We start from the raw sequence: 17,223 nt of genomic DNA on the forward strand, positions 1-17,223 counted from the left end.
AATAAAATAGAAAATTAGGAGGATGATTTTTCCAATCATGCTTGATTAATGGGAAGGTAAACAGGTAGGATGTGTAATATAGGGTGGCTGTGGCCAGTTTGTCTTCCCCATCCCATTTCTCCATACTTTCTTCTGAACATTTTTGTCTTCTGGAACCAAGTCCATAAATGATTACTTTTTCTACTGCTTTTTCACATTTCATATCTGTGTGGTTAAACATTGAAGCATTTAATGGTCTGTGGGACTGATTTTTTATAGTGTAAACTTACATTTGCACGAGCTGAGAATTTGCCTCCTGAATCTTCAGATTATAGAACTGGATATTGATGATGATGATGATGATTCTCTTATAAAGAATAGCTTCTGAGGTGTAAGAGGTTGACCAATGCTGTTTGCATTCCTAATATAAACCTGGGGGTCCAACTGTTGTGTTGAGTATAATAGTCATAATATATTATATTATTTTTGAAAGACCTCAGCAATATGTTCATATTGAATAATGATTTTTAAGATACATTTAGCATTATTGCATTTCAAATATTACTTGAGCAAGGCCAATTAGATTACTTTCCAGCTCTGTTGAAACTTTAATAGGATTTGGATTTGCTTTAAAGCTGTGTTATGGTTGAATTAGCAATAAATTAATAGATGTTGTGTAGGTCAGGCAATTTTCCTTTTGACAGATCTCCTGTAACAGAAAAAAACATAGTTGCAATAAACTATCAGTTGTCCATGAGTATAAGATTGCATCAAACTTTTTTCAACTGTGTTGCTTCAGGTAATGCAAATATCCAACTGGCTAGACTTAATTTTTTCAACTGTTCATTTACAAGAACTTACAAATCTTTGAGAATTTTTTTCAGCCAGAAGACTATTTGCATATTTTCACTACTCTGTGGGAAATGTTCTTGCAAATTTTATTTGCATTTTTTTAATGTTTTGTGTATGATGTTGTAGGTCAAATTAACTGGATTGTCATCCAGCCCAAGTTTAATTTGTGTCTGCACTGCATTTTTAAGTTGTCACCTTTTCAAGGACTTGCAATATCAGTGAATATTACTTGTAATTACCAAAGGCAGAAAGAAGACTTGCTGAAAGCAGAGGCTCTGCTTCTGCTGGTACTTTTTTGATGGCACAGAAACAAGTCCTTGACATATGTCCCAAAGACTTCAATCAGTTTATTACCAAAGCGGGGGGGAAAACCCAACAAAACCATGCAGTATACCTGGCTGTAGTTGTGCATGACAGTAAATGGAGTGATGCTTTCATCTTTGGTTTTTCAGAACAACTTCTCTGACTTCACCTGTTGGGTGGAAATAATTTGTGGGAGGAAAATATAGGAACAAACTTTTGATTTATGTACTTTATGTATGAAAATATGTTTTATGCGTTTGAATATAGATATGCTTTATGCATTTGAATATAGATCTTGTGTGAGTTGCATGCTTTTTGAGAGATGCTCATAGCAAAAAAAAAAAAAAAAAATAAAGAAACTATGCCAACTAAAGAGATTGCAGTCTGGAGTAAGGAGTCCTGTGGCCATGTTCTCTGATGCTCTGAGCTGCCTAGAACTGCTGATTCTTTAGTCTGAATGCAAAGCACCAAAACCTAGATTTTCAAGTGTCATTTAGTTTGGAATATATTAACATCCAATTGCCTGAATGAATAGGCAAGTCAGTCTTGTTCCAAAGATGGGTAACAGGAAGTGATGGGAATGAGGAAAAATTGATACCTTCTGAACTCAATCTATATTATAATATGCAAATAAGATCAGTAGAGTTTTTACCATTTGCCTTTCTCTTTAGCAATTACTTAGCATGAGCCCTCTATCCTGCCCTGACCCCCTTGGCCAAACCATGGTGTATCTGCTCCACTGGGGCTGCTGTGGAAGCAGGACAGAGCAAAGGAAATGAACTATTTACCTGTCACAAGCCCTTCTTCAACAGGTTATTTTAAGGGAGGATCTTATTCTTGCTCACATGGATCAAGTTTGCAACAAGGATAGCACTGAGCAAGAACTCAGGAAGTGCTGGTAGCTCAGTAGTAACCAAGAGAGGATGAAAGGCTTGGTAGATGCAGTGAAGCCAAAATGTCATAATATTCAGCAGAAACTTATTGACACAACTAATCCAGGAAATTCATGGAGCAAGTTTTAATAAATGTACTTTGAATACATTTTTACATAACTGGTATTCTATCAGGTGATCCTAACCATTAACGTGCGCCTGTTTAAATAAACAAGGAAATATTCCAGTAGGATAAGAAAGGTGTCATATAATGGACTGTAATTGGTGTGGAATTTTTATCTGTGCAAGGCAGAGCTCTGCCCCTGTTGGTGGCTCTGCACTAGCTGGGTACGTGCTCCACGGGGGAGGATGCTGCTCAAGCCCACTGACAGTACATTGTTGAACATTCCGCTCCATTTCTGCAATGCTAAAAATAGTTGTCCTCATTTTAAAACACCACGCTATTAGATTATTCCAAGGGTCTGGCATACTTAGACTAATGGAAGGCACATATCCATAAATTATCAAAACACTAAGTAGTGTTTGACTGTGCTGATTTTGCTTCTATTAAGATGAGTTTCCTTGCTAGTAACCCTGGGGTATCAAGCCTATATTTTAAGTCAAGCTACTGGCGGTGTCCCAGTAAATTTAAAAACAAAAATGTTTGATTTTCCTATTGAGAATTAAGAAGTATCTGACTGCTTCTTGGTGGCTTGTTTGTGTGTGTGCTTTTTGGGGGGTTTTGGGGTTTTTTTGGGAGGTTTTTTGTTTGTTTTTTCTTGTTTTGTTTTGTTTTTTGTTTTTTTGGTTTTTTTGTGTTTTTTTTGGTTTCACAGAACCATGTCTGAAAAATTCTTGAAGCATTTTACAGTAATTGTTTCTCTTTCCCACCGTTGAAGACAATCACATCAAGTTTCAGTATGTTTGCCATTATAAATGTTGTCAGTGCCTAAAATAGTCCAAATAGCAAAATGCATTCCAAGTGATTGATAAAAGTTTCTTTCAACAATTGTTTTTTTGGTTCCTTTTCTTGTCTTTTTTTTTCCTTTTCTTTTTTGTGTATCCAGACAATGTGATTACTAATTCATTTTTTGCTACCATATTGTTTCACAGTACAGGTAACAATGCTCCTGGTAAAGTTCATACACTTGTATGTTAAGATAGGCTCTCCTTTTATTCTTTTCAGGTTTTTTTGGTGTGAAAGTCCTTTATTTGGGGACAGAAAGTAGCTAACTGTGGAAATCAAGGTATAAAAACTGACGTAAATGCATTCTAAAAATGTTGTTATATACACACATACAAAGTATCTTACTCTATCTTCAAAATCCTTCTCTAATTTTGTAAGGTTTTGCGACACATTTATAGACTGAAAAATCAATAAATTATAAGTATATTAAGGACCATGTATATAAATACATTGCACATTTCCAAAACAATTAAATCAATCACAACATCAACCATTTTAGATTTAATAAGAATCAATACTGATGCTATTCATGTAGGAATGTATTTTTACACTGTTGTTTTGAAGAAATAATAATTTGTAGAGCACTGATTAAACAAGGCAAGGCAAAAGACCTATGGCTTGTCTTCATAAACTGTTATTGTGTTTTGGGGATGTTTTTCTAGTTTACAGGGATCCAATATAGCAGGGAAGATGAAATTTTATTATCTGGTAGCAGAATATGAAGAATTTTTCACAATCTATCCTGTAAATCTAGAGAAAATGAAGGGATGACGATTACTTGTAGTGATTAATTAGAATTTTTCCCCAGTAGGCTACCATGTATTGCTACACACAGGAGCTGGAAAGAAGATGTTGGAAACTGTGCCAGGAGTGGAGTTAGAAAATGCCATTTTAACAAGTTATTTTAAGATTTATTTTAATTGTTATACGTCATGAGGGCTTTGTATTTATTTGCTTAATTATTTTTATAATTCTGATGAATAATCATTCTTTTATTGGCTCTTTCTGTTTTTAAGAGAGACTGGAGTTTTTCTTTTGTTTCTGTTCTTTTTGTGTCTGTGAAGCATTGTCTGCTGCTTGGCCTGGAATCAAACAAGTAAACTTTCAAAACTTTCTTTTGTTGCCGAATTTTGGCATGGACAGAAAACTCAGTTGGGTGGTGTGCAAGTTACTGTCAAGGACATCAGGTCCATGAATGGAATGGAGAAAACATTTCATTTTGGATTATTTTAATTAGACTTCTAAGTTCCTATTACAAGCCATATGAGCACAGATGAATTTTACCAGAATTTAGCTCAGTAATTATAGTTTAGTTATGACAAAAATTAATGTATTTATTGTGGCATTTTTCATGAATATGTAAATGGAGGTTGGTTCTTAGCTTTGAGTGGCAGAGCCAGGTTCTCACTAGGTCTGTAAGTATTTCACACACTTTTTGCTTAGAAAGAATGGAAAAGGAAATCAGTGCAGTATTTTGTATTTTAATTCTAAGTGAAATAATACTAGGTTTTTAACTATACCTTTTCCTTGCAAAGCTGTATGTTAAGTGCAGAATTGAATTGTCTGTACCTCTCAACTCAAAGTTCATGATTTATGGTTTTCTTTTGTTCAAATACTCCGTGTTCAAATATTGAAGAGGAAGTTTACAATGTGAGTCAACTTGAGTAGTTACCTTTTAAAAGCACTTTTGATTAACAAGGTGTTTGGTTTTACTTATGCTCAGTTTCTGTACTTAAATTTTAAGCATCTGGTTCCCTGAATGGAATTTGCAAACTCAAATCAGATCCTTAATTTTCATGGGCAGCATAAAGAGAAAGTCATCTGGGAGCTGGGAGTGGCAGTCAACTGTACAGATGACTTACTTTGGTCTTTTTTTAAAACGTGGGTTAGAGGACACAGTAAGTTAACAGCATATATAGGACATTCACTTGGGAAGTAGGGCAAGCCTGCCTGGTTGCAGAGGATCAAGATTTGCATTTCTTCCTGCTGAGTAAGCTGGATACTTGGAGATGAAGGAAAAATCTGAAATGTCCCATTGAACAGAGCCTGGAAACCAGCAATCAGCTTTGTGCATACAGCTCCCTGTTGGACTTAATGGTTTAAGGGTAGATCCCTGTGTGCTTAAGTGCATAATAGGTGTTGGGGAGACAGTGGAAGCTGTGGTACACTTGTTGGGGTTTCAGGTACTTGGGTAGCATGCAAGTGTCTTCTGGACTGTCTTCTTCAGAATAGGGCCTGAAATAAAGCTTGAGAAAGTTTTCATGTGATCAAAATTCTCTAAATTTTGTTATCCAGTTGTCTGAAACAACCTATGGCTTATCTGCTACAGAATTAGATAACCTGTAATTGTTGATGGCCTATTATATTGAAAGTGTTTAAAGCATATTAACCAAATAGAAAGTAGCAGACATAAGTAACCCTAGAAATTAATTCAACTATTCCATAGAAAAGAAATGAGAAGCAATACATGTCCAGATGCCCTTTTCTCTTAGCTTAGCTCAGTCATGAATTAGGTCTGTAAAGTGGTGGGTGAGTACACTTGGTTTCAGAGGGAAGCTGGCTTAGTAGGTGCTCCAGCAAACCCAGTCTTACTGACTCTAAGGTAGAAGAGAAACCAAACAAAGACCCAAACAAACAAAAAAAGAGTTTCAGTCTAACCATTGGCAGTCTCAACATTCTTTTTGCCAGCTGTCCAGTATCTACATAAATGGTATTTGAATTACTTATCCAGTTTCTGAGTTATTTAATGTGACAGAGCAGCTTTACTATTGACTTCTCTTTCAAAAGAGAAAGGCCATGTGGTGCTGGGGTACAAACCTGCCCAGCAGCATTATTTTGCATTAAGACCAGTTCCCTAAGTCTTCAAACTGTACTGGTCTTTTCAAGTAAAAGATTACAGATTCAAAAATTTAAAATTTGAGAGTCTTGAGACCTTAGCAAAATAAGATGAGGAACAGCACTTCTTCCATTTTAATATTTTTCTCCTTTCCAGAAGTGGAATAGTGTAGGAAGGTCAGACCTTGCAAAAAGAGAAATATTTATTATAGACCTTGCTGGGAATACTTGTTAAAATTGCCTCTTTTCATGGTCAGATTTTCTGTTGACTGCAGAGGTTTTTAATGGTAAATATTTGGAATTAATTTTAATGTCTATTCAGCTAATAACTTTTAGAAAATTGTAGGGGAGATTGTTCTGTTGCTTCTACAAATTAAGAGACCACAGGAAAAAAAGTCCCCATTATTTTGTTGTTATTAAAATTTCAAGAAAATGTTCTGCAGCACGACCTTGATGCAATTTGTGTATCTTTAGGGCAGACACTTCCTGTAATATAGCACAAGTGGAAGGAAGGAAGGAACTTATTTTCTGCAGATGAGGTAGCCAGAATTTTTTTCAGCAACACGATTACCACAGTCTATCAATTTCTACATTCAAAGCCAGGATCTCACTGACTTGTACTGCAGGCATATTTAAAACACTGAAAATCAGATTGGCAATACTGCAGTGAGTGTCAGGACAAGCAATTAATAATTGTCCATGAAAAACTTGTGTGAAATGTTTCGCCTGACTTAATATGAGAATTGTACCACACAAAAGAGAATTTAAGTCAGTCATACTTTTGGTACTTTTTTAATTTCACTCTTTTTATTTCTGCAGCATTTGAATTATTTGAAGTAAGTTACCAGTAGTTAACACTGTTATATGTTTTATACTGTCAAGTGGAAATTTCCCAAACTTCTTTACCTACATTTTGTTGACTATATTTCTAATTTTGTCTAATTTGGAATATATTTTTTTTGGAAATTCAAATATGTGCAAAATAATCTGGGCTGTTTCTGAAACGTTATGCATTGTTGATCACTAACATTGGTACAGGCAAGAACTGACTTGTTGAACAGCAGCATTGCTGAAAATAATGGGGGGGTAGACACGAGACTGAATTATGATCTAACAACATTCTCCTACTGGAATAAAATAAACCACATGTTGGACAATATAATTAAAACTGAACCAAGCAGATCAGGGGAGATATTTTTGTTTCTTTGCTTGGTGGTTCTGCACTTGGTATGCTGTGTCATGTTTGGGGAAGTCATCCACACTCACTTCCACAGGAGATGTGGAGAAACAAGAGAGGGTCCAGCAGGGAATTAGTTTATATTCAGGGGCCTAGAAAACAAGACATCTGAGGAGAGTTTCAAGGAGAAATAATTTTTGAGCCTGGCAAAGAGAAAGCCAAGGAATGATTCAAACTGTCCTATAAATCTGAGGAGCCCAGCTGGTTAATCTCCAAGGACAGCTTCCTAAAACCCCAAGAACACTCCTTGTTGTTATGCAGGGAGTTGAGTATGGCAAAAGGCCAGCATGGATGAACAAGATGCTTCTGACTGACCTCAGACAGAAAAGAAAGTAAACAGTGGAAACACGGGTGAGCTACCCAGTAGGAACATAGAAATACTGCCAGAGTATGTGGTGATGGAGTTAGGAAACCAGAAACTCATCTGGAATTGAAACAAGTAAGAGAGTTTTAAGGGCAGCATGAAGGGCTTCAGTTAAGTGCATCCATAGCAAAAACAAAACTGAAGAAAACATTGACCTGCTGCTTAATGGGGTGAGGAATGTGGAAAAGGCTGAGAGTATCCATTTTTTTTCACCTTGTTCTTTTCCCTAATAAGTTTTGCCCTCAGGCCTCCCAGTTTACTTAAGCATGTTAGCAGATGCGATGATGAACTACTGGCCACAGAAGGGAGTGTTAAGGAGCACTTATTCTACTTGGATGCTTTCAAGATACCAGACTTTATGCGTCCAGGGGTGCTAGGGCAGCTGGCTGATGTCACTGTAGAGTTGCCCTCTGCCATTATCAAAAATTATGATTACTAGGGAAGGTCACTGATGACTGGAAACAAGCAAACATCATGCCCATCTTCAAGAAGGATCCATTGAACTGCAGGCCAGTCGCCCCCACCTCTGTCCCTGGAAAGATTAAATTATGTAGCAAATCCTGGAAGGCATGTCTGAAGAGAGGAAGGACTAGAAGGTCACTGCAAACAGCCAGTGTGGATTTACCAAGCACTAATCACACTGACCAGCCTGATTGCCTACTCTGATAAAATGGCTGTCAGTGTGGATTAGGGGAGAGCAGTGGATGTTGTATACCTTGATTTCAGCCAGGCCTTTGGCATAGTCTTCAGACATATACTTACACTGGAATCTGTGAGGCTCTGACTTGATAAATGAACAATAGAATGGGTGGAAGATTGGGGTCAAAGGTGGAGTGATGCTATGCAGTCTGACTGCTACCTAGTAACAAGTGTCACACCCCATGAGGCAATACTGGATGATATTAAATGTCCTTATTAATAACATGGATGATGGGGTTCTCAGAAAGTTTGTGGATCTTACCAAATGCAGGGAAGTAGCCAGTGCACTGGAAGGTAGGGCAGGAATGATATTCTCAACATGCTGGAGAAATGAGCTATCACTGAACTCCTGTAGTTAAGCAAAGGCAAACGCAAGGGCCTGCCTCTGAGAAGGAATATCCTCATGCCACAGTACAGGCCAGGTGCCAAATTTCTAGAAAGCAGCTCTATATAAAGGGAGTTGGGAGTTCTGCTGGATGCCCTTTGTTTGAATAAGGCCAAAGGCATCTTGGGCTGCCTGAGCAGGTGCATGTCCAGCAGACCAGGAAGAGTGATTGGTGAGACTGCTTCTGGAGTTCTGCATCCACTTTGGAGCTCCCTGGGGACAATAAAGAGAAGTTCCTTGGGGTGAGTCCAGCAGAGACTCACCAAGGTGGCCAGGGCTTGAAGCCCATGATGTAAGAGGGGAGGCTGAGGGAGCTGGGCTCATTCAGCCTTAAGGTGATTTGGAAGGTGGGGGGTGGTGGGTGGTGGGCAGACTCATGGCTGTCTGTAAATACTGGGTGGGTGTGGAAAAGACAGAGTCAGACTCCTATCAGAGATGTACAATGAAAGGACGACAGGCAATGCATACAAGCTAAAATTAGAGAAATGTTGACTCTATCTCAGAATAATTTTCATATAATGAATTTGGGATGGATTAAAAACACAAATGGGAAAGGCAAATGAAAAAACTACTTCCGTGAATTTTTTTTAGAATAAGTGTTAGCTGTCTTGTGTGTCCAGCAGTTCAGGAAGCATAGGATTCATTGAACAACCCAGGTTGGAAGTGGCTTCAAAAGAATGCCTGACACAAAAAAAAAGGAAACTAGATGAACTAAAGAGAAACCATATACATTTGTAATTTATTTCAGGAATTAACCTCTCATTTTTAGGTGAGGACATGCAGAAGTTTATTTCACTAGATAGCATTTTGTATGCTTGGTCTTGGGCTTGCTTCTAAAATTGGGCTGTTGATTATATAAGCCGCCCCCCACCAAAAGTAAAAGGCAGCTACTGTATTAAGTGATGAAAATTCCATAAGTATTTGATAATTTACACTCCTGTACACCTCCAAGGCTTTGAATTTAATTCCCAAATGTGTAGTAAATGATCAGTACACATTCCATTACTTGAGAGATTTGACAAAATGCTGCTAGAAATTTTGCAAGTTATAACCAGCAGTTCTAGTTAACCTTGGACTTCTACTTAAGGAAATTACACTCTCTGAAGGGTGAAAGAACATTTAGACATTGCTCTGGCTAATTTTTTTTAAGGAATTTTAAAAAACACCATAAGCTTTCTTTTGAATATTTTCCACTCTTTTTGACTACAGATGTATAAAAAGTCATGTGTGTTGTACTGAGGCCATGAGACTCAATTCTGGAGACTGGAAAAGACATGCAAGCCATCTCCTACTAGATGATTTGAAAGAGAAAGAAAAAGTTTGCATTTTTTTAATTAGGTAGTTTTTGTGCTGTCTGTATATAATTATGCCCATCTGTCTTCTGTATGTCTCACAAAACATGCAAGTATACATTAATAAAAATGTATATTTTATTTTTGTATAATATCAACAGACTGGCAGATTGCATTTGATGAAGATGTTAACATAGTAAAATTGTACACCATGATCCTCTTCTGAGCTAAATGTTAGGAAATTAGAGCTGGAAAGAGCATTATAATAGGCCTTTTTATTGAAATGTCATCAAAGAAAGAATTCAATCTGCTGAAATAACCTGAGCTTGAGTTAATAGTTTAAAACTCACCCCTTCTCTATTTTCTCTTTGTTTTGGTTTGTTTTTAATACTTGGGTAATTGGATGTGGTTTTCAAAGTGAAAGAAATTAGTTTTCTTTTCGTAAATTATATCTGTATATTTTTTCAGTTGATCTGGGTTGGAGACCTTCACAGTTGACTAGTCTTATTTAAAAATTAAAATTAAGGTTTTAATAGAAATAAATGTATTTAAATTGGTTCTGCAGAAGAATAGAAGTACTTTAATAAGCAGGTCTAGAGTCAATAAATAGTTGAGAATTTTTAAAGCTGAGAAAATCCCTTAGGATGAATGTAAAAATAAATTACTCCTATTAACAGACAAAACTTTGGAAAGCCATATCATTTTTTTGCAGACATTTCACACCTTTTTGAATGAGAGACAATCAGCATCCAAATTAGCTCATTTTTGCCTCATAATAAAAGTTCAGTGCAGTAAAATTATTTTAAAGAATACAATTACTTGAACAACGTTTGTTTGAGATTTGTATTTTATCCTTTTGTGTTCCAGGGTGAACGTGGCTTTCCAGGTAGTAAAGGTGACGAAGGTGAAAAGGTAAATTATTCTGTCCATGCAATTTATTGGTTTAAGAATATGATATATGGCCAAAAAAGTAGAGCTTTGTTCTGAGTGTCTACCTTAACCCTTTAATTAATAAAATTCTTAGGTTTTTCACATGTAAATGCTTAAGAATGAGAAGTTCTTTATGTATTCACTGAGTGCCATCAGGGCTTCCTTTTGATTTATTTTTTTCTATAAGAAAAAATTTTATGCGGAGCCAACAGAACCTCTGCAGTGGCAGTAAATAGTTCAGTAGCTTGTATTAAAGTGAAGGCTGAACTGGCCTTGTGGAAGGCTTTCCAGGGCGATAGAATGCCAGCATTGGGTGGCCTTAGATGGTGCAACCCAGTCTTCTTGTGTTACTTCTGACAGGTAAGTCTTCCCAGGTCATCAATCAAAGGCAAGTAAATGTGTGTTGAAGGACAGGTGGAAGGAAGAGCCAGATCTAACTTGTCTAATAGGAATTAAAGTAACAGTGGTGATAGTTTATGGTTGTAACTTCAGTTCTTAACCATGTTCATGCCTGTTTAGTGGTTTCTCACTAGTTTTGGCTGGTTTGGATTAGTCAACCTGAAATAAGAGCCTATTCTTGAAACAGGTTGTTTCTCTGTGCTTCAGCCCACTGTCTAAAAAGGGTGCAGAAAAGAATTTCTGCTGAATTTATATATCATAAAGATGAAGACAGAAGCTGCTATTCTGACAATATGATGAAAATAGAGAGTAGGTAGCAGCTTCTGAATTTAAAAAGCGTAATATATTTGTGAGTTAAGTTGCTTTGGACATGGATATATTCACTCACCCACCATACCTCTTCACAAGTGTCAGACAGCTTTCCAGTGTTCATATTTTAAAGAAAGCATGCTATGGATCAGCAGAATTGAATCAGATTTAAAATGTGGAGGTTTTTTTAGGAGGAAGTATCCCATGTAGCCAAGAAGGAAGAAGTATCAGAAGTAAAACCCAGCATCCATAGCAGCTAACATTTATAATGTGGGGATTCAGCCTCTTAAAAACCCCACTTGTTAAGCTTGAATGTTTCTAACTCCAATGACAGATCTTATTTCCTTGGTAGTATCATTATTCATCAGTTCTGAAGGGCTTATGGATTTTTTTTTTATTTTTTTTTTCCTCCCCATAATTGCTCTGCAGCTGTGCTGTGCTCTCCTTGAGCTTTATGAACAAATTGTGTTTGAGCACAGGCACATGGTTCCAGCTGTTGCTGCCACTCTCTTTACTTGATTTGCCTTATTTTAAAGCAGAGATAAAATGACCCAACCACTGGTAGTCACATTTTTCTTATGTGGAAGCTCCACCAGTGTGCTTAGACCATTTTTTTTCTTTTTCTTTCTTAAATTGAGATAATTGAAAGGTCCCATTTAAAAATACTTCCAGTGTTTATTATTATGCTTACTTACATCATTATTTTTTATTAATGCTGCATTCAACTGCCCTTCAAATTAATGGAAATATAAGAGTGGAAGGATCTTTATTTACCAGTGATCACTCAAAAATAATTTGGGCTAGTCTCATCAGGAGCTACACATGATATCTGTGTGGGAAGTGTGTGTTTTAAGGCTATGGGAAGTAGGTCTTTAGCAGTTATTTAGTTCAGCAGTTAAATTCAAATAATTGTATAAGAATAACAATGTAGAGTGTAAAGAAATTATCAACACATTTTCATTTTTACATAGCATCACAAAATTAAGTAGTTATACTACTTTGTGTGTAACAAATATGATTACAAAGCCTGAAATGGAAAATTTTCATATTACCAAAATTTCTGCCTAATATTGCATGTTAAGGAACAAAATTTTTGCACACTTTATTTTGCATATCACCTAGAGTGGGACACAGCTACCTCAGTGTGGGATATTTTCCATTCCAGACTCCCTGCAGAAGTACATGGAAATGAACGATCCTCTACTTTTGTTTAAGTGACCCTATCATTTTGTAGGATTGAGCACTTGAAACCAACTCAGCCTTATACTTTGTTTAATCAAATGAAAATAGTTGTTTTCTATACTAGGTACTGCTTTGGCAGAGCAAGCCTTGGGGATATCAGAGGGACAGAGATAACTGAGGTGACAGTGCGTGTTCGTTTGTACATTGCAGTTATGGGAAACATCTATAATGTAAATTATCAAGGGAGCTTCCTTAATGCTGTCTAAGGGTTTCTCTGCCACACTTGGCTTTTCTTGAGGAATCCAAAAGTCTTGTTCTGCTTTTGGTCATGGCTGAACTTGGTTCACTCTTACAGAACCCAATAGTGGTACTGGAAGTATACACTGTGCAGGTGTTATGTTGCAAGTTTTCCCTCCAAGGGAAATATACTCTCACTGTGAATTTATTTTAATTCTCTTTTATATTCTGTTTTCTTTGTGTTACATAGATAATGACACTCTTATATGATAGTCTTATAACTGCAACAAAAACATCGATTTACCCTTTTATAGCATGACAGAAAAAAATATATGCTGAGAGCAGTTTTAATTGGTTTGCTGCCAAGTAGGCAGACTGTATCATGAGGATCTCTTCTCCTTCTAATACTGCTTAGAATTTTAATTTTCCAGTATGGGATAGAAAATGTGACTATCACATTTCATGCAAATAGAGAGTCAGAAGGTACTGATAATAACTGATATTATTGTTAATAACTAGAAGAAAACTTTAAAATGCAGAATGTTCTTGGTAAATCAGAGATGTAACCTGAAAAGAAAAATGAAATTGCAACTGAAAGACTAAGATGTTCCAAAGTGAAGTATTGTCTGCAAAACTAATTAAAAAGTCCCATTAAAAAAGTGCTATTTGATGTTGATGTGGCTTCAACTTTACAGATTTTGAAAGGCAAGCACTGAAAATTACTGGTGCTCAGGAATACAGAATTTTTGAGGAATGATTGCATGATTGACTCAGTGTAGAGCTGAAAATATGTGGACAGTCTTCAAATGCATAACATTGCTGCAAGGAGGAAAGAAATGATCTGTTTGTGTGTCTGTAGTACGTGCAGAGCAGTGGGCTGGAAATGCAGCAAGGAAGATGCTGTGTAGCCATTAGGAAAGGGTTTTCAATTTTAACACTGTTGTTTATTACAGAAGTAATTTCCTCTTCCAGTGGTCTGCAGTTTTTATCCTGGTAACACAAAAGGGAATGATCTAAAGACTTGCTTCGTGAAAACACAGGAGATGAGATTATCCAAAATGATTTTGCCTTTTCTGTTAATAGCATCCAAATTATGCAAAGTATCCCTTATCTATTATCCCTTATCCTATTTCTAATTTGATAAACACAGAGAACAGCACAACAGTTTCTTTTTGAACATATCTACTTGTTTGTTTTTAATGTCCAGTTAAAAGTTTTCTGTGATAGGACTGTAAAGCTCTGGAACAAGTTGCCCAAAGTGGTTTTCCAGCTTTCTTGAGGTTTTCAAGGCAAACCCTGAACAGTCCGGCCTGATTAACAGGTTTGGGTCTGGATTTCAACCTCTGTAGGTTTCAAGATCTCAGACCTATCCTGAAACTTGCAGAGGTTGAAATCTTATTTGTTATTAGTTACTTTGATACTAGAAATATGTGCATCACTTGGGGGTTGGAACAGGCCCAGTGTCTGTTAGCTAGGTTGGAAAAGTCCTTTGAGACCATCGAGTCCAGCCTATGACCTAACACTTACCTTATTAACTAGACCATGGCAGTAAGAACCACATCCAGTCTTTTTTAAACACTTCCAGGAGCAGTGATTCCATCACCACTCTAGACTGCCCATTCCAATACCCTGTCACTCCTTCTGTGAAGAATTTGTCTAATGTCTACCCTAAATACCCAAGATAGACAAATAACTTCTGAGATGTATTTTTCCTTTGTTAAATCTGTAGCTAATTCTCTTTCCTCCTGGTTATGGCTTCCTTTGGTCACTTCAGTTAGTACTCTTTAACCAGCTCCCCCACTTTTTCTATTGTCTACCTTTTTGGTTAGAATATGTATTTTCTTTAGTGCACACTACAGATATAATTCTTTCTGTAAATGAGATAGTACACTGAGAATTCCATTTTCTGGGACACATGGAACATGAAAGCCATATAGATTTTATTAACATTTAGCAATATATGTGGAACAGACCTAAATTTTATTTGAAATAGTGGTAATAGAAAAGCCAACACATTTACATGTTAATTATAGCTGAGCAACCATTAATTGCTTGTCACTAATAGATAATAGTTTATTTCATAGAGCTGGGAATCCTAAATTTCTTGCCTTGCTTAGCTATTTAAAATGTTAGTATAAAATCCCAGTTTGTGTTTTAAGACAGAGAGGCAAGGTGTGTTGCTATATAATGAAACTACAGGACTAGTTGATATCTCAGAAGACTCAGAAGTTGTGATAGTAGGAGCATTGCTGTGTTCTGGGAGGGACTCTTTACTTGCAGTTTCACTGGACTGGCTCCTTTCCTTCATAAAGCATATTCCCTTTTTTCTCACACTTGAAGTAGAGGATTTTAAAACTGGATGCCATTGGGCCTGAGCTGTGTAGCAGTTTATGTGCTGTGATATGCACTTTTAAACAGTTGAGCTCTGGTAAAGTTATTTTACTATAATTCTGTGAATAATATTTATCAGTAAAATTATATTAATTTAAAAGTTACATATATTTGAAAAAGGGAAACTGAGAATAAAACCATAATGATAGTAATTTATTATTTCCAGAGTTCAATCCTTTTTACTTTACATATTGCATGTCTTAATTGTGCTTTTGCCTGTGTATACATATGAGAAGAGAGGAGGAGTCTGGGGCTTGTCCAGCCTAAATGTAGAAAAGAATTTCATCTGCCTAATTTTCTTCTAAACGCAGGATGTTCTTTGTATATATTTACCATTTTCTGAAGTACAATTTGAATTATACCAGGAAATAGGGCTTCATCTATTTCCTTTAGAAGACAATTCCTAATAGATCTTAGTGTCAAGAAGATTTCCTGAAGGCTCAACATTTTCTACTTCATCTTATCACACCTAATAAAATACTCCTCTCTCTATCTTCTATCCATCCAGAACACACAAGGCTATAAACTTCCAGATTGTCCCCAGGTGTAGTCTTTTGTTCCAGTCTTCAATAAGCTTTTCTTAAATAAGCATAAGTAAAGGAAGAAAGAATCACCTTTCCTAGGTCTAACATGCTGGTTCAAAGCTAGTAATTTTTTAGTGTTTCTTATATTTTAATGTCTGTGTCATAAATTCCAGTGGTAAAACCAGACAGCTTGAATTCTGGGGAAACTTCCAGTTTACTTGAAAAATAGAAGCTATTACACATAGATAGAAGACAAATGTCAATAATACAAAAGACTAAAAAGCTACAATTTAGAGAAGCAGTTAGTAACATTGTGTATTAGTAGAGTACTTCTATTTATGAGCTGTAGATTCAGCTAGAAATGCTTCAGTCTGAGCAAAAGATTAGAAAGGTAAATTCCAGAAAATGCAAATCTTGGTCTAACCATGGACACTACCTGGTCTTAATGTTTTGGAGTAGTGGAAGAATGTGCAATTTGCATTATAGACTTAGGGTCCTGTTCCCTAGTTTGTTTGGATGTGAGTGGAGTTGGTGCCACTGTGCTTAAAATTAGTTCCTTACCTGTGCTAACCATCAATGCAGATAATTTATTGGGGCAGGGAGAAGAACAGTTAAAATCCTTGAAATCCTGTTTCATGCTGGTGAGACTGAGCGCTTACCAGCTGTATATAAACTTGAACAGAGATTTTTTCATACTTGTCTCCTAATGCTGTATAGGGAAGTATACAAGTTTTTTCTTTCTCATCTTGTAACACTTTAGTCACCCCTTTGCACCTCCTTTTATTTCTGTCCCTGAAATAAGTGCTGTCACGTTGGCACCCTAGTAAACTAAACATTACCAGTGCTTATCAGGTAGTTCTGTGGTATTTGGCTTGATCTGGCCATCTTCCTGTTGATTAATGCTCTTGTCCTTTGAAACAGGCTTAATCAAAAGTGTCTGTTGGGAATAGTCCCTAGCCTATGCTAACTTTTTAACTGTGCCTGGGAATTATATAAGGAAATGCTAATTGGACTCATTGAAATGTCTGCGGAAAAACCTTCACAGGTGGGGTCTATCAATTAAATCATATAGATGATCAGGTCCCATGTCCAAAGCTCTATCACTGTTTAATTTACTTACACATACCCATTTGGTCAGATTAAAGGTTCATCAGACTCAGCATCTTGCTTCTAATGATAGCCTGAAGTGGTGCCCTGGGGACAAGCATAAGGACAAAGTAAGCAAGTATAGTGCTCTTCCAGCTTTCAATTATCTGAGACTGCATCTCAGCAGATGTATTTTCAGTGAATTTAGTAGTCTTCAATGGACTTTTCTCCCACTCAAAAGTACAGTTTTCTCCTGGATTCATGTAAACTTTCAGCATCTGCAATATCCTGTGGTGAGGAATTATACCATTTGTCTTTGTGTTTGAAGAAAAACTTCCTTTTATTTATTTGAAACCTGCTTCCTCTTAATTTGATTTGGT

The 17,223-nt window shown here is 36.5% G+C and overlaps 1 protein-coding gene across 1 annotated transcript in view; it reads left to right on the forward strand.

Annotated features, from left to right (window-relative positions):
• COL19A1 (collagen type XIX alpha 1 chain) overlaps nucleotides 1-17,223 on the forward strand; it is a 172,030-nt gene that overhangs the window by 53,277 nt on the left and 101,530 nt on the right. The window contains exon 10 of the mRNA XM_062488567.1: nucleotides 10,653-10,697. Within this exon, the coding sequence (XP_062344551.1) occupies nucleotides 10,653-10,697 (45 nt within the window). The remainder of the gene's footprint in view (nucleotides 1-10,652; nucleotides 10,698-17,223) is intronic.

This window comes from Cinclus cinclus, chromosome 3, assembly GCF_963662255.1.
Source record: "Cinclus cinclus chromosome 3, bCinCin1.1, whole genome shotgun sequence".
NCBI classification, from domain to species: Eukaryota; Metazoa; Chordata; class Aves; order Passeriformes; family Cinclidae; genus Cinclus; species Cinclus cinclus.